Here is a 27160-nt window from a genome sequence, read left to right on the forward strand (position 1 = left end):
TACATGGACATAGCATGGAGTCCTTTTTCTCCATGAAGAATAAGGCTGCCCCAGCAGGAGAGGTTGAGTGTCTGATAAAACCCTTCTCTAGATTCTCATCAAGCCACTCACTGAGCACCTTTAGATCACATTCTAATAAAGAATGAAGGCGACTAAAGGGTATTTCTGCCCCTTGAAGCAATTCAATGAGGCAATCATAAGTGGGATGAGGAGGCAGCTGATCAGCGTTCTTTTTATCACAAATGTCCTGGAACTCAAGATATTGTGGAGGCAACTTGTGTCATGGCTGGGTAGTTCCCATAACTGCTTGTGAATCCTGGGTTGGTGGAGGGCTTATCTTCGATAAGATTCTTTGCAATGTTTTTTGCAATGGTCAGTTGTAAAATTTAAACAATATGTCTCTCAGTTGATTCAGGGATTATGGATAGAGAACCAAGGAATACCCAGGATGTTAGAGAACTTAGGTGATGTGATCAGCTGATAGTCTCAATTAGATGTTCAAGTGGGATGGTCTCGTGGGTAAAAGGTCCTGAGGACAAAGGTGTGTCATCCACAGTTTCCATATAAATAAGGATGAGCTTATCTTTTATTTGAATGTTATTATTTTGGGCAAATTCAATGTCCATGAATTTTTCCCCTGGCCCCTGAGTGCAACAGAGCAAGGTATTTTACCGCTTTTAATGATAAGCTTTATAGGGATGACAAAATGAGATGATAAAGAAATAACTTTATTCGCTTCCTGGATGAAAGGAGAGACAGACAGAGAAACTGAGTTTATTTGTTCAGAAATTGTAACATCAGTTATCGCAATTGTTCTTTTAAATTTATTGGGACAATTAACTGCGTAAATTCTCCACACTAAAGAAATAAGTGCTCTGAACATCATCTTTCTTTCTCCTGAGTAGTAATAGATCTTTTAATAGCATCCACCCGCATAGGTTCAGGAGTGTCCAAATCTGGAAGAACTCTTGGACCCTTAGGATTAAACTGACTAGTAGAAAAACACATGCCACCATTACTGCCTATGATTCCCAGTCTCTCCTTTCTCTTTTCAGGAAGTGTCTAAACAATTTGAATACATCATTTAATAAAAGCCTCGAGGTAGTCAGGATTTTCTACTCTAGCAGGGTCATCTTCTACTAGTTCGGAGAGTCCTTGACGGAACTGAATCCAATTGGTATCTGAGATCCAAAGTCGGAATTCAGTTGTGTACTCTGCAACAGAGCGTCTACCCTGCCATAGAGTGTGTAACTTTGCCTCAGCAGTAGCACAGCGGTTAGGATCATCAAAAACTTGATTCATAGCAGTAACAAAAGAATTGAAATTATCCAGGATGAGATCATCTTTCTCCACATAAGCGAAGGCCCAGGCTAAGGCTTCCTCAGTCAGGAGGTTGATAATAAACAGCACCTATTTCCTGTCAGAAGTAAATGCAGCAGGTTGCATCTGAAAGTATATACGGCATTGATTCAGCAAACCTGTGGTAGGGGCATCCGTTTATTAGTATCTAAGACCGCAGTATCTCGGGAACGCACATATTGCAATTGTCTATGCAGATCAAGGATATCCTCTTTTAGTCCTTTCACTTCAACTTGTAACTTTTCCCAGTAGTTAACACCAAACGCCTGCACCTCAGAAATTTGCGCCCTGAAAGGAGCCGCAGCAGTTGCTATAACGGCCTCCATGTTTTAGGCCAGAATATTCTGTCATGATCTGGAGTCAGGCTCAGAGGCCAGTAGCTATGGCAGTGGAGTAGCACCCACTGACAGATGGAACAGATATTCACGCAGGTCACCCTGGCTGATGATATGGGTTCACCTGAGGTGCGGGGTCTAAGTACTAACCGGTATTCACCAGAGCTCCTGATTGTGGAGACAGGCTTTGCTGCATGTTAGTACCAGGTCGTGGTCCTCAAGATAGCCCCATCAGGAGGTGAGCAAGCCAGGGTCCAGTAGTTACATAGTTACATAGCTAGTCAGGTTGAAAAAAGACAGTCCATCTAGCTCAACCAATAAAAAACAAAAAAGAAAACACAACCATACAATCCCATATACACAATCCTATACCCACAGTTGATCCAGTGGAAGGCGGAAAAACCCAGCAAAGCATGATCCAATTTGCTACAGCAGGGGAAAAAATTCCTTCCTGATTCCCTGAAAGGCAATTGGATATTCCATGGATCAACTTTACCTATAAACGTTAGTACCCAGTTATATTATGTACACCTAGGAAAGAATCCAGGGCGTTTTTAAAGCAATCTACTGAGCTGGCCAGAAACACTTTCGGAGTGGGAGTCTATTCCACATTTTCACAACTCTTATGGTGAAAAAAAAATTCTGTATTTGGAGATTAAATCTCTTTTCCTCTAGACATAAAGAGTGCCCCCTTCTCCACTGTGAAGACCAAGTTCACTATATGGGCCCCTATGTATTTTTACATGTTGATCATATCCCCTTTAATCTCCTCTTCTCAAGAAAGAATACATTCAGTTCCTCTAATCTTTCCTCATAGCTGAGCTCCTCCATGCCTCTTATCAAGTTGTTTGCTCTTCTCTGCACTTTTTCCAGTTCCCTGATATCCTTTTTGAGAACTAGTGCCCACAACTGAACTATATATTCCAGATGAGGTCTTACTAATAATTTGTACAGGGGCAGATATGACAGGTAGGAATCCAGTAGAAAGGTAGTCTAGGAACAAGCCAAAGGTATGTAAGGAATAGTTGCAGGTTGGAATTAAGCAGAAGCGTAGTCGAGGAACAAGCCAAATGTCCGTAATAAATGGTAGTGAAGATACGGTCAGCAGCTGGAGAGATATTGGCTGGTGAAGATACAATATTCTGGCAACCAGGAAGTGCAGAGAAATGGCTTACATCAGGAAGTTCATGGGAGGAGCAAAGAGTTCAAGGTTCAAGAAAAATATGATTTAAGGCAGGATCATTCAAGGAATTGTCTAGAGAGCCGTCCAGCATTCCATGTGGCTCAGTAGAGGTCCGAATTTCAAGTCCAGGTACTGACAGATACCTCCAGATAAATGTTGCAGCAAAGTTCAGTTCCAGGGGCCCCTGAGGATGATCAGAATGGGGAGTCTGTCTTTGTATCGGTGACCTGAAGACAAGATCAACAGTGATGTGTGGATCCTCCAACTGTTGTCCGAACAGCCTGGTCTCTGGGTTCTCACATGCAGAAACTATGGTGTGATACTGGAACTCAAAGTCAGCCTAGCTACTCAATCTCTTTAGTCTCAAGTAGTTTCTAATCTGACATGCAACCAGATCTCTAACTACCAGAATCAGCCGTATGATACCTAATTTGGCTCTAGCCTATGCTGGTTATTGAGCCATAAGTTAAAACTAGCTATAAACCTCAAACAAGAAGAGACAGGTATAAATAAAATAACAGTAGCTGCATATAAACTCTATTGCTATAAACAGGTTCACCTACTAATATACAGCAAGGTAACCACTAAACACATACAATGGCACAGACCAGCTAGTTGCTGTGCATGTGAGATAATAACAATAGAACATAGATACTCTGTCTGTCACAAGGATTTAGATACACACTCAAGAAGCTATGAAAAGCTACAATTAAACTATTAGAACATAGAAATACTTGTCTAATCGTCTATACTTCTGGTCTGGGTGAAAATGCAGCAGCAGTAACAGCCCCTGCATATATAAGGTCGTGTTGCGCGGTTCTGTGTGTCTACTTTCTGGAAACTCCCTTTTATTAGGATATCAAAGTCCTCCAATCTTGGGTTTCTGACCTAGCTAGCAGGGACAGGAAGGAGGGCGATGCAGAAGAGGAATAAGGGAAGAAAGGGATGTGGCAAGGAAGTCCTGCTTTTAATGTGTTAAAAACCTTGTTTCAATGTAAAGTTTTAATAATTAATTGAATGCACATAGAGCACTGATATTTTCTGTTATTCTAACAACTTATTGCTAAACAGTGATTGCAGATTGTTGTATCATAACAGCAGAATAACTGGTGATGGCAATGGCGACTAAACCTGGCAATTGAAAATAGAGAATATTTGAACTGGTACAGTCCTAAAAATATTTGCAGGTACAGCTTCTGCTGCTAACTGCATAATGTTAATGTGTTAGCAGTAAAAGAAGGGACAGGAACACATTGACGGTTGCAATGCCAATCTGTGTGTATTGTGTAAGTGGAGGTAATGATTTGGATAATAACCCCACTTAAGGACCAAGTCTATTTCTGACACATGTTGTTTACAAGTTAAAATCAGTGTTTTTTGCTAGAAACTTATTCGAACCCCCAAAAATTATATATAATTTAGCAAAGACTCTGGAGAATAAAATGGCGGTCCTTGCAAAATTTTTTGTCGCGCGGTATTTGCACAGTGGTCTTTCACATGCAATTTTTCTTGAAAAAGTACTTTCCACTGCATTTAAAAAAGTAAACTAAACCTTAAAGTTAGCCCAATTTTTTTGTATATTGTGAAAGATGATGTCACTCCGAATAGATACTTAACATGTTATGGTTTAAAATTGCGCACACTTGTGGAATGGCGACAAACTACGGTGCTTAACCACTCTGCAACCGCTCACAGTAATACTACTGCGGCAGAGTGGTTCGTTATCGTCCAGCCACGTAGTATTAACGTGACTGGACACTCCCCCTTCTGGGCGGCGCTTGCGCGCCGCCGGAGGCTCGCTCCCGCTGTTTTCATTCACAGCGGGAGTCGGGCCAGGGGAGGAGCAGCGGCGATCGCCGCTGCTCTTACCCGATCGTCGGGGATCGAGTCTGGAGATCCGCACGCTGTGTGTAAACACAGCGGGCGGATCTCCATAGTGACAGGGAGTGACAGATCGGACTGTTCAGCATAGCTGGACATCCGATCTGTCCATGAATCACATAGTCACCTCCCCCCCTACACGTCAGTAAGCACCAGGCATACATTAACCCCTCCCTCTCCAATAAAATTAACCCCTTCCCTGCCAGTGTCATTTTTACAGTAACAGTGCATATGTATAGCACTGATTACTGCAGTAATGTCACTGGTACCCCCAAAAGTGTCAAAAATGTCAGTCAGGGGTCCGGTCTGTCCGCCGCAATGTCGCAGTCCCGCAAAAAAAATCGCAGATCGCCGCCATTACGCGTTAAAAAAAAAACACCAAAAATGACAGAAATCTTTCCCTTTGTTAGTAAACGCAATAACTTTTGCGCAAACCAATCAAAATACGCTTATTGCGATTTTTTTTACCAAACATATGTAGCCTAAAACAAATTGGCCAAAAACTTTTAAAAAAATTGGTTTTTACATCTTTTTTGGGGGGAATTTCATATAAAAAAATGTGAAAAATATTGTTATTTTTTCAAAATAAACGCTCTTTTTTTGTTTATAGCGCAAAAAGTAAAAATCGCACAGGTGATCAAATACCACCAAAAGAAAGCTCTGTTTGTGGGAAAAAAAGGACGTAAATTTCGTTTGGGTACGGCGTCGCACGACCGCGCAATTGTCAGTTGAAGTCGCACAGCGCCGAATCGCAAAAAGTGGCCTGGACGGAAGACAGCAAAATCCTCCGGTTGTAAAGTGGTTAAAAATCTCCATAGGTGATGCTTCAAAATATTTTAACAGTTACCAGTTTAGAGTTACAGAGGAGGTCTTTTTTCTAGAATTATTGCTTATTAGAGCACCGTTTTCATTTGTGCGACTTATGTATGCGTTTTCTTTCGTGCGCTTTAAAAAAGTAAACATTTTTATAATTTTTTTCCTATTAATTGTTTATTTTTAGCACTGTTTTTTTAAAAAAAAAAAATCTGATCACTTTTTTTGCTGTCGCAAGCAATGTAAACATCCCTTGAGACAGTAATAGGCTGTGACAGACACTCTTTATGGAGGAACCCCCTCCACTGCACTTCAAAGTATTCTAAATGTCGAAATCAGCATTTTTGAATACTAACTGTTTTTTTAAATCGGCGTCGTTAGCAGCCAAGTAAACCAGAAGTGACGTTGTGATGTCGCTTCCAGGTTACTACATCAGAGACCCGATCAAAGCTGAATCCGGCTTTGTTCAGGACTCCAACCAGCCAGCTGGTTTCTCGGGTCTCCCGGTGGGACGGGAGACCCGAGCAGAGCCGCGGAAGGCGGCGGTTGGGGGGGGGGGGGCGGTACGTCCCCTCTTGCTCGCTGGGATAATGGCCGAGCTGCTGCTAAGACGCATTGGCTGTTATCTCCTGAAAGCCAACCGCCAGCTCTAAAAAACGGTACCGGGTTGGTGCCTGCTGCTCGACGTACAGGTACGTCGGTTTGCGGGAAGTCATTTAATCAGAAATTACAGGAATGCTGAATCTCAAATTGATTTAAAGTGACCATTACGATTATAGTGTATATCAAAACTCATGATCACCAACAGTACACTAAAGCAGCCTTTCCTAACTTTTCTACACCAGGGGAACCCCTACATTTTTAGTTCTCAGTAAACCTGTCTTAAAATCAAGAATATCCTTTACATAAGTGGCTAGTGGACACAATGTCCCCATTACTTTGGTGTCCAGTGGAAAGAATGCTTCTTACATTGGTAGTCAGTGGGAATAATGCCTTCCTTACATTGGTGGTCAGGGGAATAATGTCTCTCTTACATTGGTGGCCAGTAGGGAAAATGCTCCTTAAATTGATGGTCAGTGAGAAGACTAACCCCCTTACCGTGGTGGCCAAACTGCCAGCCTTACAGGCAACTGAAAAGATCATTGGTTTCCTGACAAATGCCTTGTCGATTGCCGTTGGCCCCAGAACTATGTAGGCACCATCAGAAGGGAGGTCAATAAGCAACTGCTCAAGGAAGCCCTAGCAACCTCTGGAGGAACCCCGGCTGAGAATGGTTGCACTATAGTTTCCCTTTAAGCAGAAAAGAGAAACCGTAACTGAGTTGTGGAGGTAAATGGATGAGATAATAATCAATACAGACATGAGACTGAGAGTGATTAAAACTGACATAGCAGAAATTAATAGATTTAGCCATGAGGGAAATGGGAAAAGATAATGAAATGAGAATATAGAGTCAGTCCTCATGACCTAAAATCATTTTTAAGTTATTGTAATTTGTTATATTGCTCAATGGAATGCACAATTCCTGATTCAGAGTTGATATTATACTTACCAGTCCACAACGGTCCAGTAGAAAGTTTATTTTTAATCCATGGTAATACTTACTCAGAATCAGAATATCTTTTATTTATCTGCCTTGCTATAATTCTGTGCATTAGTACAGAGGGAGAAGTTGAATTTACCAACCAGAATGTAACTAATCTGTGAGCAGTGCCATGACTTTAATGTTTGCAGGTGGGATTAACACAGTGTTTAAATCTTTAAATAAAATTTTGTCCTTGAGTGAGAGTGGGATTCCTAACAAAACAATAAATTCAATGTTGGCACATTAGCATTGTATGATATGTTAGAAGTGACAGTACTTCAAGATGACTTCTCCATCAAGGTACTTGATGCTGTTTTATGGCAATAAATAAAAAATGATTTATGCCTCTTAGTTATACTGACCGAGATAAAGATCAGCTATTTAAAAAAAATAAAAGATGATGCGTGCAGTTTGCATGGTGTTTGCATGTTCTTTCTGTGCTTGTGTGGCTTACCTCCGGGTACTCCGGTTTCCTCCCATACACTACTTCCAAAACATGCTGGTAGGTTAATTGGCTGCTGTCTAAATTGGTCCTAGTTTGTGTGTGTGGGTCTAAAAATCCAGCTGCAGCCTCCTAGACAGACCCTGGTAACACTCTGTCTAGTGACTAATGCAACTCTGGTACTCATTTCAAAAAAGAAGCCAGAGAAGAAAAGTGCACAGCAGAGCACAACATAGTTGATGGAATGGGATGTGTACAGTTTTATTTGGAGGTAAATGTTTCCATAAGTAACATACACTATATTGTCAAAAGTATTGGGACACATTCCTTTACACACACATAAACTTTAATATTACTCTAATTCATCCCAAAGGTGTTGTATCGGGTTGAGGTCAGGACTCTGTGCAGGCCAGTTAAATTCCTCCACCCCAAACTCACTCATCCATGTCTTTATAGACCTTGCTTTGTGCACTGGTCCAAATCATTTGGTGGAGGGGGGATTATGGTGTGCGGTTGTTTTTCAGGGGATGGAGTTGGCCCCTTAGTTCCAGTGAAGGGAACTTTTAAGCATACCAAGACATTTTGGACAATTTTATGCTCCCAACTTTGTGGGAACAGTTTGGGGATGGCCCCTTCCTGTTCCAACATGACTGCACACCAGTGCAAAAAGCAAGATCCATAAAGACATGGATGAGGGAGTTTGGGTTGGAGGAACTTGACTGGCCTGCACAGAGTCCTGACCTCAACCTGATAGAACACCTTTGGGATGAAATAGAGTGGAGACTGCGAGCCAGGCATTCTCTCCAACATCAGTGCCTGACCTCACAAATACGCTTCTGGAAGAATGGTCAAACATTCCCATAGACACACTCCTAAACCTTGTGGACAGCCTTCCCAGAAGAGTTGAAGCTTTTATAGCTGCAAAGGGTGGACCAACTCAATATTGAACCCTATGGACTAAGACTGGAATGCCATTAAAGTTCATGTGCATGTAAAGGCAGACGTCCCAATACTTTTGTCAATATAGTGTATGTGCAATGGACTACTGCAGAATCCGATAACAAATCCATAGAAATAATGAAGAATTGTTTTACTTCTTTCCTAGCTAGAATACAAAGAATAATGTTACACTTGCAAAAAGAAAATTGTTAGTAACACAAAAATGTAATACTAAATGGCCGTCCAAAGGCAAAGTATTCCTGTCCTCTAACAGGTTCTGAAACATTGTGATGAGTTAGCCAGGGATGGGTAAAATAATTATGCATATCAAAAATGTTTGTGACTCTACAATATACTGTATATTCCAGTAAATTTGTCCAGTGTACAGGAAATTATATACACCGTGAATTGTGGTTATCTGGGTTCCTGAATTGTGCGATTATTCAGAGCAATGGTTTTTTAAGCACCAGGTATGGTCCACTGCTCAGCCCCAGGCTTCCTCCCATCATGACTCCAGCCACCTGCAGTTTCCTTAACCTCCCAAAATGCCTCCAGGCTTTCATAGTGCAACCCAATCTCCCATAGTGGTGGTCTACCATGCCCCTCAACCTGCCACAGTGCCTTAAGGCCCCCTGAGAGCCCTTAGACCCCACAGTGTAATCCCAGCCCCTTTCAGTGACCTCCAATTTGCTGCATAGCCTCCAGTCCTCTACCTGTCTATCACAGTGCCCCCAGAAAGCCTCCAGCCTCCTGGGAAGACCCACACCCCCATCAAGAGACCCCATCCCCTACATTTACCCCAAGCTTTCTGTGGAATTCCCTACTGAGCCACCAAGTCTGCTGCCAAGTTTTAAATCCCCTTCAGAACCCTCATCCCCTCCCATGGCACTCCGCATGATCCAGAGTCTTCCAGCATTTCATAACATATTTTATTTGTCTATACTTTTATTGCGTTAGTATAAAATATACAGTATATCCTTTTTTTTTAATTTTTTTTTTTTTACTGAAAGCCTTGGAAGAGTTTACCAGACCCTGGTCTCAATGACGTTGAGAACTGCTGATTTAGAGATACAGATCTGCTTGGAAATTTTAAGCCAAATCATAAATATTCCCTGGCTGTGTGTACTAACTTTTCCTCTGTTCTTGTAAATCTTGTTTAGCAATGGGTTATATTTAAACATTAGCTAAACTGTCCTAAACTTGTATAGTAACTCAAATTCCACATATTTGAGAGTTGCTCCATAGCCTGTAGTAAAGTTGCCACAAATATTACATACATTTATTTTTTCTTGATTTCTATGCCTTTTCTTTTACAATCACGTTTCCCTGTAAAACTTCCTGTTTTCCATTGTGTGTATTTGTTTTACTGTATATGCTCAGACCCTTGTGGTTTTATGTTCCATTTTTCTGTGACATTGACTAATGAGCAAAGGATTCAGGGAACACAGGTGGCCATCTTACCCTTGTTGAAGTATATTTCTTTGTCTTTGACCATGTGCTCTTTTGCACTTTCTGCTGATGGCTGGATTAACAGGAGTGTGATAATGGGCTGAACATCTCCCCACATCGGAGATGTGTTGGCACAGGGCAAGATAACATGGGGCATTCCTGGCTTGATAAAAGAATTGGAGACTGTGTGATGTCAGATATCTGAAAATAACCAAGCAGTATCTCAGCAAAAGCCACTTTACAAGGATCCATGTTGTGCCAAGTTTCACTGTCAAAAAACATATTCTTACATCATGGAGAGTCTTTTATATCTGATACCCTTTTTATCTTATATGTTTAATAATGTCAATTTTCGAAATAACTGTACTCTGCTTTGCGTTTATATAAAAAATATTAGTTTAATAGTTGTTGCTGTATTCCTTGATTAGACTAGTCCTTCATAATTCATTATTAGTCCTCCATAATTCATTATTATTTTGGCTCTCCCCAGCATAGCTGTAGTCTATAAAAGACATACAGGAAGATGCAAGCACTTAAATACAGCCAAAATGCGTAAGCCCCTGTTTTATACTCACTTACTCACTGTCATGTGTTAATAAAGTACAGGTGTGTTCAAAATTATTCAACCCCCACTGAAATTGATTGTTTTGGCCAGTTTGACATTGATTTTGATCATTCAGTCACCCTGCTTACAATTAAATCAAAGAGGCATGTGTAGGTCAGACAAATATAACATAACAACATTTATAATGAAATAACCACAAATGTCTTTTCTGTGCTCACATCATTATCAGTTTTATTCAACCCCCAAGTGACATTCAATCTTAGTACCTAGTACAACATCCTTTTACAGTTATAACAGCTTTTAAACGTGAAGCATAGCTTGACACAAGTGTCTTGCAGCGATCTACGGGTATCTTCGCCCATTCGTCATGGGCAAAAGCCTCCAGTTCAGTCACATTCTTAGGCTTGTGCACTGCAACTGCTTTCTTTAAGTCCCACCAGAGGTTCTCAATCGGATTTAAGTCTGGTGACTGTGATGGCCACTCCAAAATGTTCCAGCCTTTAATCTGCAACCATGCTCTAGTGGACTTGGAGGTATGCTTGGGATCATTGTCCTGTTGAAAGGTCCAACGTCTCCCAAGCCTCAGGTTTGTGACGGACTGCATCACATTGTCATCCAATATCTCCTGGTACTGAAGAGAATTCATGGTACCTTGCACACACTGAAGCTTCCCTGTACCTGCAGAAGCAAAACAGCCCCAAAGCATGATTGACCCCCGCCATGCTTCACAGTAGGCAAGGTGTTCTTTTCTTCATAGGCCTTGTTCTTCCTCCTCCAAACATAGCGTTGATCCATGGGCCCAAACAGTTCTAATTTTGTTTCATCAGTCCACAGAACACTATCCCAAAACTTCTGTGGTTTGTCCACATGACTTTTGGCATACTGCAGTCGACTCTTCTTATTCTTTGGAGACAGCAAGGGGGTGCGCCTGGGAGTTCTGGCATGGAGGCCTTCATTACGCAGTGTGCGCCGTATTGTCTGAGCAGAAACTTCAGTACCCACATCTGACAAATCTTTTCTCAGTTCCTCAGCAGTCACACGGGGACTTTTCTCCACTCTACGCTTCAGGTAGCGCACAGCAGTCGAAGTCAGCATCTTCTTTCTGCCACGACCAGGTAGCGTTTCAACAGTGCCCTTTGCCTTGAATTTGCGAATGATGCTTCCTATGGTGTCTCTTGGTATGTTTAACATCTTTGCAATCTTCTTATAGCCATTGCCCTTCCTGTGAAGAGTAATCACCTCTACTCTTGTCTTCCTGGACCATTCTCTTGACTTCACCATGTTTGTAACCACACCAGTAAATGTCTAGAAGGAGCTGAGTATCACAGTCATTTTAAAGCTGCCTAATTGGTGCTTATTAGGCGTTATTGCTGCTCCCTGACATCCACAGGTGTTTTCAATACCTGATTGAAAACACTTCAATGAACCTCTGTTCTTCAGAGTGGTAGTCTTTTAAGGAGTTGAATAATTGTGTCAATGAAGAATTCACAAAAGAAACATTTACTACTGTATTAAAAAACCAATTGATGTCATTTTAGTTGCATATGGTTCTTTAAGAAGTCCTTGTAGGATTTCATTCTGAATACAATTACAAATGTACACTAAATTCCCAAAAACCCTTTACAGCATTGGGGGTTGAATAATTTTGAACACAACTGTAATTTGCATGGACTTTGGAGTTGCCGGCTCACATTTTTCATTCAAGCTATACATACTCAGATACTTTAGTTGATCTAGAGCAGGGGTTTTTAACTATGGGTATCCATATCCCTTGATAATAGTTTTAGCAAACTTAAAAAAAGATTTTTTTGCATTATTGAACCTAAATCAAAGTGTTTTTGTGGTTTGCTGTTTTTATATGAATTAATATGATAAATCAGGTTTTTCATGTAGTTGTTCTCTTTCAAGCTGCCATATAAAGTCTAAAACCAAGCTATGCCATGCTGGTACTTAATAGGACTAATATTGATGATGGTTTTAATAATCTGGTAAAAGGGGTATGGGCATATGTTAAGCAATACATTGGGGGGGGGGGGGTTCCATAATCTTAAATTGGTTGTATATGCTCGCATATACCCAGTAAAGTTACTGGCCTCAGGTGATACACAAAGATCAAATCCTTCTAAATAAGTTGTACCGGTTTATCTGCAGTCTTCTCTACATCCAGTTAAAGTGGAGTTTCACCCTGGGAAAGTTTTTTTTTTTTTTAATAAAAATACCCCCGGGACAGTCAGGGCTAGTGCATTCCACAATGGCTAGCCTCTGATCTGTCCCGGGTTGCACTTACCTTTTAGAAGAAATACTTACCTTGAAAAAGTATTGTCCAGCGCTGCCATCTCAGGTGTGGGCAACTTGAAGCCAGCGCGATCCTCTTCTGTGTCCTCTTCCGTCTTCTTTGGTCCCACGATGCACTGCACCGGCCCCGCCGTCACTTCCGGTGCCGCAGCGTCATCCCTGCACAGCTTCTGGGCATGCCTAGAAGCTGTTTAGCAAGGTATGACAGCGCCTGCACCGGAACTGACGTCGGGGCCGGTGCAGGCGCATTGATTCCTGGGAGCGATGATGTTCAGCTCCCAGGAATCATTGCAGGCCAGGAAGTGACGAATCGCCGTGGCCGCCGAGGGGAGGAAGAGGAAGTAAGGTAAGTATATTTTCTTCTAAACAAGGTAAGTAAAAAAAGAAATTGTGATTATCCATTTGTTATTCAGGTGACCTGGAGCAAGAAGATGGAGGTAAGTATAATTTTAGGGTGGAACTCCGCTTTAAAGTCCATAAATTGTAAAGCTTTTCTGAGCTTTCAGAAAACAGGGGGGTGGAGAGCTGAAATTACACTCTGCAGAGCTCAGTGAGGAGAGCTCCGAGAGCTGATTGGAGGGAAGGGCACACCCTTCACACAGCACACAGGAACAGAGATGAGGCTGTCAATCACAGGCTGTGTGCTAGAGACAAGAGTGCAGCAAGACATTTATTGAAGTATGTGCAGCAGTATTACACTCACATTTAGTCGGTGAATAAGATGCAGTTAGTCAAGTAATGTTGATCATCAGGAGTATCGCTGGAGCTGGTCCTGGTGGTGGAGGCAGTGGATCCCGGTGAGAGCAGCAGGGGGGGTTCCTCCGTGTGTACAGGGACGGCCTCGGTGGTGTCCGCGGGCTCCCCGTCAGCTGGTGGAACGCTGGCACTTGTGGGTCCTGGGATCCTGACGTCACTCCTGGCAGTGATGTGGGATGCTACGGCGACGCGTTATCGGAGCATGCGCTCCTTCTTCAGGCGCTATCTTCCCTCTTGTCTCCCCCCAGAGATCTCTTCTGTCTCTTCCGCCGGCAGCCGCTACAGTGGACAGCTACCCCCTGAACTGTTTGGGGGTCCCCCTACCCCTGGTGTTACCCTTCCCCCTTCCCTCCTCCCCCGGGTCCCCAGGACCAGACTTTTTTGAGACCTCTTCTTGCGCCAATTCACCACTAAACCATTGTGTGCTAGAGATCCCATCCTGTCACCTATGTTCTCTTGGAGTAAAAAAAACTTGTTAGAATTGATTCATGCAGATAGTATAGGAACAAAGCAGCAGGCCAAAATGGCACTTACTGCTCTGGATTGAGGCAGGTACACACTGTAGAGGGATATACTTTGTTCATATTTCATGTCAGAGTTATACGACCACTTTAAAAAGGGTAAGTACAGCTGATCTAGAGAAAGGCTGAAATTGTGGTTTAAATTATCAGGAAAAAGCATTTTTTTTGTGTCACCAAAATGTTTTTGTGGTTCTTAGTTACAGATGGAGAATATCTGCTGTATCTTGGGTATTTTATTTATGTTTGCTAAACCTCACCTTACTTCTGATACTTCTGATGTGGGGGTGTCCCTGCAGAGTACCACCATTAGTACTCTGCTATACCGGACTTCACCTTTCTCTGCCTTGAAACTCCTACCTTCAATCTAATTTGGGTACCTGCGCTTATGGTGATATAGATTAAATAAATTAAATAATTTAAAGAGCTGCAGCTAGACAAGAAGGGGTTATTTCTAGAATGATAATAAATATAAGTGTCAGCGCTGCTCAAAATAATATTTTACAAAATAAGATTTTAATAAATAATAAAGTCTACTAGTGCTAAATCAATCCCTTTAAATATAAGGTGCTAAATACTATGAATAAAGTGTATACGTGCTAAATCAATTGCTCATATAACACCAAGTGCAATATACTGTGCAACATATGCAAAAAAATAAATCCATAAAGCAAAAAATATTTTAATTCTATAATAATAAAGTGTGCATGTGCAAAATTAATAGTTTATATGAACTGTGCAACATATACTAATAAATAAATAAATTAATAAATATATCCAGCAAAAAGTCTTTTCATTTAATGGTTGTATGTTCAAAATTCTTTGCTTAAATTCTTCTGTAAAGTGCTCTTGTGTTCAAATGAGTAAATCTTCTTCATAAAAGTGATTTCACACAGTGCTCCCCTCTTGATCCCTCACTCACCAGACTTATGAGGGTAATATGCCTGTCCAGGGCTTTTTTTCGCAGAGAATAGGTGCAGGAACTTCCCCTTTCTGAGTCACCCTTTGTCTCTGCCCCCTTACCTCTGAAAACCATCCCTTGGTTCAATACCCTACCCACCTCCCTCTACCACCCCTTTTAGAGAATACAGAACCAAGTATCATTTTGCGCTACTAAATAATTTGTATGGAATTTGATAGACCCCACCCCAGCAACAATAGCCCCTCAGCAGCAACAACAGTTCTCTCAACGGCCAGCATCAATAGACCCTTCATGAGCCAGCCGCAATAGACCTTTCCCTCTATAGTAGATTCCTCCCAGCAACAACTGGCCCACCAGCAACATCCACTCACTCCAGCAACAATAGATCCCCGCACCACAAAAAAAGATCCCCACCAGTGAACAAAAGATCCCACATCAGGCAGCATCAATAGACCCTGCAGCGCACTCCAGCACTCCTTGCCATAAAATACATTCAGTGCTGGTGGTGCCGGAACTGCGTTCCCCCGCGTTCCTGCTGAAAAAAAGCCCTGCCTGTCACAACCATCCACGCTGAAAACTCTGGCTTGTAAACACTCCTAGTCACTCCAGGTCACTCTCAATTAAACAAGGTACGTGGCTAAGGAATCCTTTCCTCGCTGTTCAGAAGGCTCCCTCCAAAATTAAAAAAAGAATCTCCTTAGTGAGGTACCTTCCAGCAGTATTCTTAAAAAAATTTAAAGTTACACTTACACAAACAACGATATTCAAACACCTTGAATGAATTACCTGGTGTTGGAGGACGCTTCCGCGTTCTGCGCTCCTCAAAAGCCTTTTGAGGACGCTCTGATTGGTGGAGCAAAACGCGTCAAGCCGTTGCCCGTACGTCCGACGTCACATCCGGTGTTTGGAGCGCAGAACACGGAAGTGGCGTCCAACACCAGGAAATTTGTTCAAGGCGTTTGAATATCGTTGTTTGTGTAAGGGTAACTTTTCATTTTTTTCAATAAAACTGCTGGAAGGTACCTCACTATGGAAATTCTGTTTTTCGTTATGGGGGGAGCCTTCTGAACAGCGAGGAAAGGATTGCTTAGCCACGTACCTTGTTTAACCACTTGCCGACTGCCTAACGACTATTTACGTCGGCAGTCAAACCCTCACAGGCAAAGCGATGTAGTACTACGTCGCTAGCCTGTGAGGCTGGAGGCGCGCACCCGCTCGCTCACCGACCCCCCCCCCCTGCGCGAGTGACCGGCGGACCAGATGCAGTCCCGCAAAAAAAAATTGCAGATCGCCACCATAACTCGTTAAAAAAAAAAAAAATCTTTCCCTTAGTTAGTAAACGCAATAACTTTCGCGCAAACCAATCAAAATACGCTTTTTGCGATTTTTTTTTTTTTTTACCAAACATATGTAGCAGAAAACAAATTGGCCTAAAATGTTAAAAAATTTTGATTTTTTACATTTTTTTGGGGGGGAATTTCAAAAATGTGAAAAATATTGTTATTTTTGCAAAATTGTCACATTTTTGTTTATAGCGCATGATCAAAAAATCGCACAGGTGATCAAATACCACCAAAAGAAAGCTCTGTTTGTGGGAAAAAAAGGACGTCAAATTTGTTTGGGTACAGCGTCGCACGACCGCGCAATTGTCCGTTAAAGTCACGCAGTGCCAAATCGCAAAATAGGCCCTGGTCAGGAAGGGGGTAAAATCTTCCGGGGCTTAAGTGGTTAATTGAGAGTGACCTGGAGTGATTAGGAGTGTTTACAAGCCAGAGTTTTCAGCGTGGATGGCTGCGACAGGCATATTACCCTCATAAGTCTGGTGAGTGAGGGGTCAAGAGGGGAGCACTGTGTGAAATCACTTTTATGAAGAAGATTCACTCATTTGAACACAAGAGCACTTTATAGAAGAATTTAAGCAAGGGATTTTGAACATACAACCATTAAATGAAAATACTTTTTGCTGGATATATATATATTTATTTATTTATTAGTATATGTTGCACAGTTCATATAAGCTATTAATTTTGCACATGCACGCTTTATTATTATAGAATTAAAATATTTTTTGCTTGATGGATTTATTTATTTGCGTATATTGCATTTGGTGTTATATGAGCAATTGATTTAACACGTATACACTTTATCCATAGTATTTATTATTTAATCATTTTTATTCTTTTTCTTGCTCCTTTTACATTCAAGTATTTTATTTTGAATACAACAAAAGCAATACAAACTGTCAAATGCAGCGACTAGTAATCAACAATGAAACAAGAGATCGATCTGAACGATGTATAATAACAAGGAAGTACACAGAGGAGCATTCACTGGCCAACTAAGAACGACGACCAAAGAAAAGGCCCATTACGTGTGCTAATAAACCGGAACCAGTGATGGAGATATCCATAGTATTTAGCACCTTATATTTAAGTGATTGATTTAGCCCTAGTAAACTTTATTATTTATTAAAATCTTATTTTGAGCAGCACTGACACTTATATTTATTATCCTACCTACAATGTTAGGAATGCAATTGCTTTGAGGTGATTCCTATTCCATTGTACCTTTATCCTAAAAAGAGAACAAATTGAATTGTCTAACATAGTGCTTTTCTATTGTCTTTTGTAACCGAGGCATCTTTTTTTCCCGAAGACAGTTTTTACCATGAGTCACCCATTGTTCTTCATGCAATCACATAGGAAGTGATGATTAAGCTAATTTTAGTACTATTAATTTAAATATCACAGGCTCATTTAATTTCTCCAGTCATAGATGCCAGCTGTTTTCACAAGAACTATGCAGACCAAGCAGTGAGGTTTCTAAATTATTTTCATTGGTCTCATGCACAAACAGAAGAACATTACTTTAAAACTGATTTTTTTCAGTTTTAAACATACATTTTATTTTATTTTATTTTATTATGATAAAAACCCATCTGCTTCTTAGCATTGTTCTCAACTATTTTGAGACTATATAAGAATTTATGATAAAAAAAAAAATCATAAATAGCACTTTTTATGATAATCTAGCACCTGCTTATGAAATGCATATATGTAAATTGTTTAGTAAGGCAGGACAGAAAAAAAAAAAACAGGACTTTTCATGCAGTCTTAAAGTACAGGGATTGCTGCTACTCAGTGTGGGAAAATTGGATTGAATGGTAAATTTTGCTGCTCATTGTGTTTCTTTGTGTTATTAAGACCACAGACAGAAGCATCTGGCGTTTTTTTTATCATAGCTTTGTTCATTTGTATTGTTTTCCCCCACTAAGGATGCTTGAGTGGACACATACACGAAACACGAGTCTACTAAATACACGTCTGTGTTCTAGGGGACATTGCAGATATTCTAAAGTAAAAATATCTGTTCCATTTACATTAAAAAAAAAAAATCTTCAGCGTTTTGCAGAAATTTCCCCCAGGCATTTATACTGACTCTGGGTCTTCCAGTCACGTCTTTTTGTGCTGTACATGTAGTGTGGAAAAGTCAGGTGGGTGAATAATTACTTTTGAATAGTATATGTGAAAAATTTAAATGGGAATGTGTATTAGGATATACAGTATACAGTTCCAATATTTTCAGATTGTTTGTTTGATTTTAGGAACTTGAGACTCCCTTGCTTCCAAAATCTCAAATTTACATAGAGGAAATTCCAGGAATCTTTAATGGGATAGTAGACAGGATCTTTTATAATCACTTAGCTTAACATATGTAAAGGAACTTAAACCATAAAATAACATTAGTAATAATAAATAAAGCAGACACACCAAAATTGGAAATAAATTGGCCGTGGCCTTTTATTATTGGTTTAAAAAAATATTTCATAACGCATTCCAAAACCTTATTAAAAAGACTTAAGCAGCCTAGCCACTACGGCTCAGGCTGTATCAATAAATAAAAATCAGTTATTTCTATAACTCCCAGCTCACAATAAAAATACCACTAGTCCCACCACCACATAACAACAGCCGTGACATAAAGGGAGGGAGTGATGGGGAACACCCCAGCTTGATGCCTTCTGAGGCAAATGTGTCCCTCAGAACGGAACCCTCTTTTATAGGCCCCCCAGGATATTCTAGAAGCTTCCTCAGAGGTCACGTGTCCCCACAGGTGAGGCCAGTCACCTGCCAATACCCCCTCAGCCCTCAGGCTACCTCAGGCAGCTCTTCCCGCCCTTTTTCCCTGAGGAAAAAGTATGGGAAAAGCCCGCCTAAACTTGACTAGAGAAACTAGGGACCTATCTTCCCGCCACTTCTCCCATGAGGAAAAGGGGGCATATACCATGCCTTCCCTTTTCCTGTCATTCTAGCAAGAATAGGGGTTTTAACCACTTCTGGACCAGAAGATTTTCCTGCTTAATGAGCAGGCCCTATTTTGCGATTCAGCACTGCGTTACTTTAACGGACAATTGCGCGGTCGTGCAATTTTTATTTTTTGCGTTATAAACAAAAAAAGAGCGACAAGTTTGAAAAAAAGAAAAAAATTTTCACATTCTATTATATATGACATTCCCAAAAAAATAAAATTAAAAATCTAAATTTTATAACATTTTAGGCCAATTTGTTTTCTGCTACATATTTTTGGTAAAAAAAATCGCAATAAGTGTATTTTGCTTGGTTTGCGCAAAAGTTATTGCGTCTACTAACTACGGGATCTGCGATTTTTTTTTTTTTTTTTTTTTTTTTTTTGCAGGACTGCGACATTTTTTTGCAGGACTGCGACATTGCGGCGGACAGATCGCACCCCTGACTGACATTTTTGACACTTTAGTAGTACCAGTGACATTACTACAGTAATCAGTGCTAAAAATATGCACTGTTACTGTAATAATGACACTGGCAGGGAAGGGGTTAATACTGTTGGTGATCAAGGGGTTAAATGTAAGCCTAGGGGAGTGATTCTAACTGTGGGGGGGGGGCTCCTATATAGCAGGATCACATGGGCTCTGTGATCATTGCAGGCAGAAGGACGGACGGCCATCTGTCCTTTTCTGTCAGTGGGGAGAGATCGAGGGTGTCGGGCGGCAATCGGAGCTGCCTGACACGCGCCAGCTTCTCCGCTGACGATCAGGGGCGGGAGCGCGACCGCCACCGGCATGTGCTAGCCCCCTAGCTCCTCCGTTTATTAACGTGATTTTGCCTGGGAGAGCCACTCTGCTGACGTAAATCTACAGTAAGACGACGGCAAGTGGTTAACCGATGGGTCATCTTTTGCATGGAATCATTTTAACAGGAAGTAAGGAAAATTCTCTCCCTCAGGGACCCAGAGGACAATAAAAACACTTTTTTTAGGCTGTGTGCCTAAAGCCCTGAATGTCGGACAGCTGCATTGCCACACAGATCGAATGTCAGGTGGCATCAGCCGGTTCAAAAGAAAATGGCTGACATTCGGCCTGTGTGTACTGCAGCCGGTCCGACAGAAGCTGACTGACTTCTGTCGAAGGGACATGACTGAAAAAGGTCTCATTGACTGACCAGAGGGTTCTGGCCGGGGGGTGGGGGCGTCCCCCCTGTCAGAACACAATAGAATGCTGTACTAATATAGGATTGTTAGTACAGCGGCTCTGGCCTAAGCTGTCAGTTATATTTCCGTTCAGCCTGCTGGGTTGAACGTAAAAAAAACAGCAGTGTCTAGGCTGTAGATCAGGTGTCTTCAAACTATGGCCCTCCAGTTGTCCAGGAACTACAATTCCTATCATGCCTAGTCATGTCTGTGAATGTCAGAGTTTTACAATGCCTCATGGGATGTGTAGTTCCGCAACAGCTGGAGGGCCGTAGTTTGAGGATCCCTGCTGTAGATGTTCATCTGTAGTGCTTTTATGGTTTATTTACCCTTTGAGAGGATTCCCCTTGTTCTCTTGAGCGTGAATGGTGCCACTGGGATAGAAAATGGAGCGCACCAAGAGCACACAGTATTACAAAACATGAAAGGTTTTATTCTTTCGCCACTCAATCCTGAACTGAAAAAATGTTTTGACATGAATATTTTAATTAGAATGTAATGCTTCCTTTTCAAATAACTAATTACTCTTGTATTCTTGAAACAGGTTTTGTGCTGTATCCAACAAAAAGAAGCTTCCTCAGCAATGCCTCAAGATATTTCAGAAAATCCTCACATGCTAAAATTCGACAAATAACATGGGTGTCAGAAAATAAATAACCATGTAAATAAAACATAAATAATTTCTTGTTGGACAAGAGTAGCAAATACAGCAAAGAACACAGGATTCTTTTAACATCATGCAGTCAGATGACTTTTTTACAAGAACATTTAAGCCTGTAAATAGCACTATGGGTCCTTCTTCAACAGTAAATGCCTTGGGGAAAGTTGATACTAATGGACCGAACAATGGAACACCAGCAATGCCCAAAATGGGCGTAAGAGCAAAAGTTTCTGAATGGCTGCCAAAAAAAGATTCTGTAGAAGAAAGATGTAGCAAAATGTCTTTAAAACACCGAACTCGATTAAGCTATGAGAGTATTTCTTTAAGTTCAGATGGAAAAAATGACCAGACTGATATGGATGAGAAGCTCTTTGATCCAGAATTATTGCAAATGAAATATTTAAATGGGGATTTCTTTTGCAATTCACCTCACAGGGGGCTGCTACATCCTATAAGGCAGAGAAGTAATAGTGATGTTACCATCAGCGATACTGATACAGATGATATTCTAGACCAAAATGCCGTAAACCCTAACACTGGTGCATCTTTACATAGAGAATATGGGAGTACATCATCAATAGAAAGGCAAGGTCTGTATGGCGACAGCTTGTTTGCAATGATTAAAGGTTATAGGATGGAAAATATGGAACAAGCAAATCTGACGCAATTTACATTTTCAGAGGTTTTCCATTACGATCCTGCTGTTTCTCCAAGTATACGCACCCCTGGACACATTTCTAGGGGTCCTTTTGTTAGCATTTCTGAATTGGATTATTTGGACAGCTCCTTGTTGGCTGGGAAAAAAAGAGACCGACTATTTAAAAAATATTTGAGAACACAGTCTTTCGAGCCTGCTATGTTTCAGAAGCAGAGAAGTGTATCAAGCGAGCCTGATGTTTTAAAGTGCTCCTTTGAGGTTGACGATGGTAGCTTTGAAAAAAGTATACATCCATGGACATGTGAAAAAAGTTTTGCCCACTATGATGTACAAAGCATTTTGTTTGATGTCAATGAAGCTATGGAAACTCAGGCTAACATTGCAAAAAGAAAAAATATAACCACAGGAGCTTCAGCAGCATCACAGTCATCAATGGTCGGAAGCCAATCTGGAAGCTGTGACTCTGCTGTAGACAACAAGGAGGATCCTGACCCAAAAACCACTCTGGAAACTGATGAAGGTGACGGCAAAAGCAATGACATTATATTGAATTGTCCATACTTCAGAAATGAGATCGGTGGGGAAAATGACAGACAGATTGCCCTTTCAAGGGCAAATTCTCTGGCCTTGACTACTGGTGAAATGTGTTCCTTTGAATCATCACTCAGTTCTCACTGTACTAATGCTGGTGTCTCTGTTCTTGAAGTGCCAAGGGAGAACCAACCTATTCACAGAGAAAAAGTGAAGCGATACATTATAGAATACATTGACCTTGGAGCATACTATTATAGAAGGTTCTTTTATGGAAAAGGTTTGTTTACTATTTCATATTTGTCTATTCATGTCTTTGAATTACGCTTGGCATGCTAAGGAATTTTTTATATTTTCATAAAATTGGAGAGAATATAAACTATTAAGTGGAGCATCAACACAGACACAGGTTCCTTTTTTCTATGGTTCCTTTTTTCTTGGCTTTTTTTTTTTAAAAACTCTCTTATTTCTGTCTTTAATAAACTCTGCCTGAAACCATCCTTAGGCCCCTTTTACACGGAGCGGACCGTATTGCGATACGCTCCGGCACTTTTTTTTTTTTTCACGGACACTGGCGACATTTGTGTCATCCGGTCTGTATGTCTGCATATCATCCCATCCGTTTTCGGATGATATACGGACATAATGCATGTCTATGGGATTGCGGATGTCAGCAGATGACACCGCTGACATCCGATTTTGCGTCCTTTACGTTTTTTAAATGGAAGAAAAAATAGGGTTCTGTTCCGTTACAAAAAACTGAACAGAACTAAAAGGACGCAAATCGGATGTCAGCGGATGGTCATCCGCTGACATCCGCAATCCCATTGACGTGCATTATGTCCGTATATCACCCGCAAACGGATGGGGTGATATACGGACATACGGAACGCCCGTGTGAAAGGGGCCTTAGGCCACCCATAAACAGTTCGAATCTCGGCCTGTTCAGCAGAAACCTTCATGACTACACCCCGGTGGGTAGGGCGAAACACATCAGAGGACATGGCGTGTGAAGTGGTGTAAGGCTGAGGCTAACTTAGACATGTTAACTGCATTGACTGGATAGGGTTGAGCGGCAATTTTTTTCAAGTATGCTACACACTACTGGATGGTGATATTTTCCACCAGCACCCCATTCCTGAGTACCAGCTGGACTATATATACTTTTTTAGAGCGGCACTACAAGCATTAGCACGGCCTAAGGGTGGTTTCAGGCAGAGTTTATTAACCGCTTGCCGACTGCGCACAGTATATTTACTGCGGCAGTCGGCCCCGGCCAGGCAGAGTGACGTAGGTCTACGTCGCTCGCCTGTCACTCCTTCCAGAGCCAATAGCGGGCGGGCGCGCGCCCGCTGAGGCGCGCGCCCGCCTCGGCTCGTTCACGGAGGAGTGCGGGAGTGTGACTGGCGGACCCGATGTCCGCCGGTCACACTACGATCGCCGCTACAGCGGGAGAAAGACAGAGCGGCTTGTGTAAACAAGCCACCTGTCAGTTCTCCCTGTGTAAAAGTGAAGATCAAACAGTTCTACTATGTAGAACTGTTGATCTTTGTTTTTACACTAGTAGACCTGTCCCTGCACAGTTAGAATCACGCCCCTAGGACACACTTAACCCCTCCCTGTCCAATACTGTTAACCCCTTCCCTGCCAGTGTCATTTTTGCAGTAACAGTGCATATATATAACACTGATTACTGCAGTAATGTCACTGGTACCCCCAAAAGTGTCAAAAATGTCAGTCAAGGGTCCGATCTGTCCGCCGCAATGTCGCAGTACCGCAAAAAAAATCGCAGATCGCCGCCATTACTCGTTAAAAAAAAAAACACCAAAAATGACAAAAATCTTTCCCTTTGTTAGTAAACGCGATAACTTTTGCGCAAACCAATCAAAATACGCTTTTTGCGATTTTTTTTACCAAACATAGGTAGCGTAAAACAAATTGGCCGAAAATTTTAAAAAATTTTGATTTTTACATTTTTTTTGGGGGAATTTCATATAAAAAAAAGTGAAAAATATTGTTGTTTTTGCAAAAATTACGCTCTTTTTTTGTTTATAGCGCGTGATCAAAAAATCGCACAGGTGATCAAATACCACCAAAAGAAAGCTCTGTTTGTGGGAAAAAAAGGACGTGAAATTCGTTTAGGTACAGCGTCGCACGACCGCGCGATTGTCCGTTAAAGTCACGCAGTAAAAAATCGCAAAATAACCCCTGGTCTTTTAGCAGGAAAATCCTCCGGTGGTAAAGTGGTTAAGGACAGAAAGTAGAGAGTTTAAAATAAAAAGCCAAGAAAAAAGGATTGGAAAAGAGTTTACCTTAACTTCCCGCCTGTATCTTGTTCTGTGCGGAGGAGGAGAACATGATAAATCAGACATTATGGAGGTTGGGGTAATATTGGTTCAGGAGAATGGAACTTGGACCTATTTTTAAACAGATTCAATATTTTTATTCAATTCTAAACATCTCTATGCCAGAAAGGTAGTAACAAAATGTCTGCATTAAATGTTCTGTATTCCTCTGTGAACATTTTCTGTGTTCATAATTTACTTTGAAGGTAGTAAACATATTTAGACCTTATCAAACTTCATTGCAGATTCAGAAAAGAGATAAATATAATGCTTTCACAGTGCCTTCAAACAAATTTAATCCTGAAAAAGGCAGGAGGGATTCATCTCTGGTTCATTATGTGATTGCATTGGTTAAAATATAGTTGTAACAAATATGTTTTTACTCAAATTACATTTACTAGAAAAATTTGGGCTGATTTACTAAAAAAGCTGAGAATCTTCACACAATAAAGTGTGTGAATTTTCATTTCAACTATCCAATTGCGTGCAGGTGAAATAAGAATCCAGGAATTTGCATTTCACACAAATGGATAATTGTAGCAAAAATGTACACAATTTACTGTGTGAAGATTCTCAACTTCTTTAGTAAATCAGTCTTACTTTGTAAATGTTCACTATTATATAAAAACACTTGGAAATGTGTACTTTGTGTATTTATTGTATTTTTAAAATATATCTATACTCAAAACTTTATTGGTTTTGGATAGAGCGGGAGAAGGATTAGAACTCCTTTTAGGTTTTAATGCATACAGGCAGAGGCTCTATTAGAAACATTCCTTTACTGTCACCAGTTTGATAACAATGTTGTCCCTAGGACGGGAAGTGAGAAAAAAAATAATTGAAGAAAATGAATACATACAGTTAAAGAAAATAAAACACAAGCAAAGAAGCAGCATTTATGTTTAAGGCATCAATGGTATTTATGCAAGAGGGAGGAGCTTCATAAATCATATGGGTAGCGGCTGAGTAAGTTAAGACCAGGGTAAGGAGAAGGGTACACTCTGTCAGGGAAGCACAGATGTGGATTCTGTGTCGCTGATGGCTCGTATTAGAAATTTGAAAGAGTATCAGTACATGGACCGTGCGCTCCAGGTGAGAGAGACCTGGTCTTCCTTTCCTTCTTCCTGCACTAACAGTCGTTCAAGGTCTTTCAAAGAATCCAGTTTGATGGCCCATTCCCCCAGTGTAGGTAGCGATTACCGCTCTGGCTGTGGTCAGAAAATGCCGCAAGACATCTCTTTTGACAGATTTGAAGGGTCCAGGTGTCACGGACAATGCAACTATTTCAGGGGAAGGTTGAATAGAAGTCACCTCCAGGAACAATACAGACCGAAAATGAGTTGCCAACATTTCCAAATGGAAGGGCATTCCCAGCAGATATAAATCATTTTACTCTTAGAGGCATGGCAATGCCAGCATGTACCTGGTGATGACGGATTGAAACAATGAAGAACCAGTTGGCATCTATACCATCTGGTTATTAATTTAAACCCTTATTTATTTGTGTTCAGTGGCTAGAGAGGTTTTGTGGGCCAGGAGGCCTCAAAACATTTCTTTTAATTTAGGATAGAGTAGGGAATGCTTAACAATGTAAATCCCACATCATCCAGTGATGTAAATCCATGTCAATCACGGTGACCTGCCATCACGATGACCTGCCACCTGATAATGTTGTCCAAACACCACAATGGCCTCCTGTACGAAGATGCTTCCATGCTGCTACTCCTGTCACAAATAACAGATCCTTGGCAAGCTGCTGTTTATAAACAAACCATCCATGGATGCTGGGTGACGTAATTGACCAGATATGGCTGATTTGTTTACAAACCCCCAGCTGGCTACAAATCTTTCATTTAGTGGCAGAAGTAGCACTTGCAGGTAGGAGAATACCTGTTTTGGGGGCATGTGGCCTGGTACTCTTTAGAGTGGTGGGGGGGGGGAGGGGCGTGCACACTTGCTGTCCTTTCATTTTTTTAAATGTCACTTTTAAAGGACAACATTGTGCTGTTTTGTAACTTCTGCTCGCATAGATTTCAAAAGGGTTTGGAAATATGTTCGGGGTTCACTGACCTCCTACGAACCAAACTTTGCTTGGTTTGCTCATCCCTAATTACAGCACATTAGAACATCCTAGGGGGTCTTTTAATGGTACATTGTTTCTAAATCTACTGAAGATGATCGTTAGGGTTCATGTAAAGTCACACAGATTAGCTTTCATTGCTTTCCTTGGGCTTAAAATAGAATCAGCATAACATTCATGCACATCTAGAATCTTTTTCTAGGTCTGTCTAGTAAATGGATTCTCTTTCACACAACTTTGAGTCAGACAGGATACCTCTATAAAGCTCTAAATCTTTTATCAATATATTGTTTATGTTGTGCAAGCAAAAGTACAGAATAGGTAAAGCATTCCTCATT

At 41.1% G+C, this 27160-nt stretch overlaps 1 protein-coding gene across 3 annotated transcripts in view; it reads left to right on the forward strand.

The window, feature by feature from the left end:
* The window catches only part of SIPA1L2 (signal induced proliferation associated 1 like 2), a 601890-nt gene that overhangs the window by 89478 nt on the left and 485252 nt on the right, over positions 1-27160 (forward strand). For all 3 annotated transcript variants that reach the window (XM_082249126.1, XM_082249125.1, XM_082249127.1), the window contains exon 2: positions 21092-22677. In XM_082249126.1, coding sequence (XP_082105252.1) covers positions 21285-22677 — 1393 coding nt within the window. In that variant the 5' untranslated portion in view covers positions 21092-21284. The remainder of the gene's footprint in view (positions 1-21091; positions 22678-27160) is intronic.

This window comes from Pelophylax lessonae (genome assembly GCF_965119305.1).
Source record: "Pelophylax lessonae genome assembly, chromosome: 3".
In the NCBI taxonomy this organism is placed as follows: Eukaryota; Metazoa; Chordata; class Amphibia; order Anura; family Ranidae; genus Pelophylax; species Pelophylax lessonae.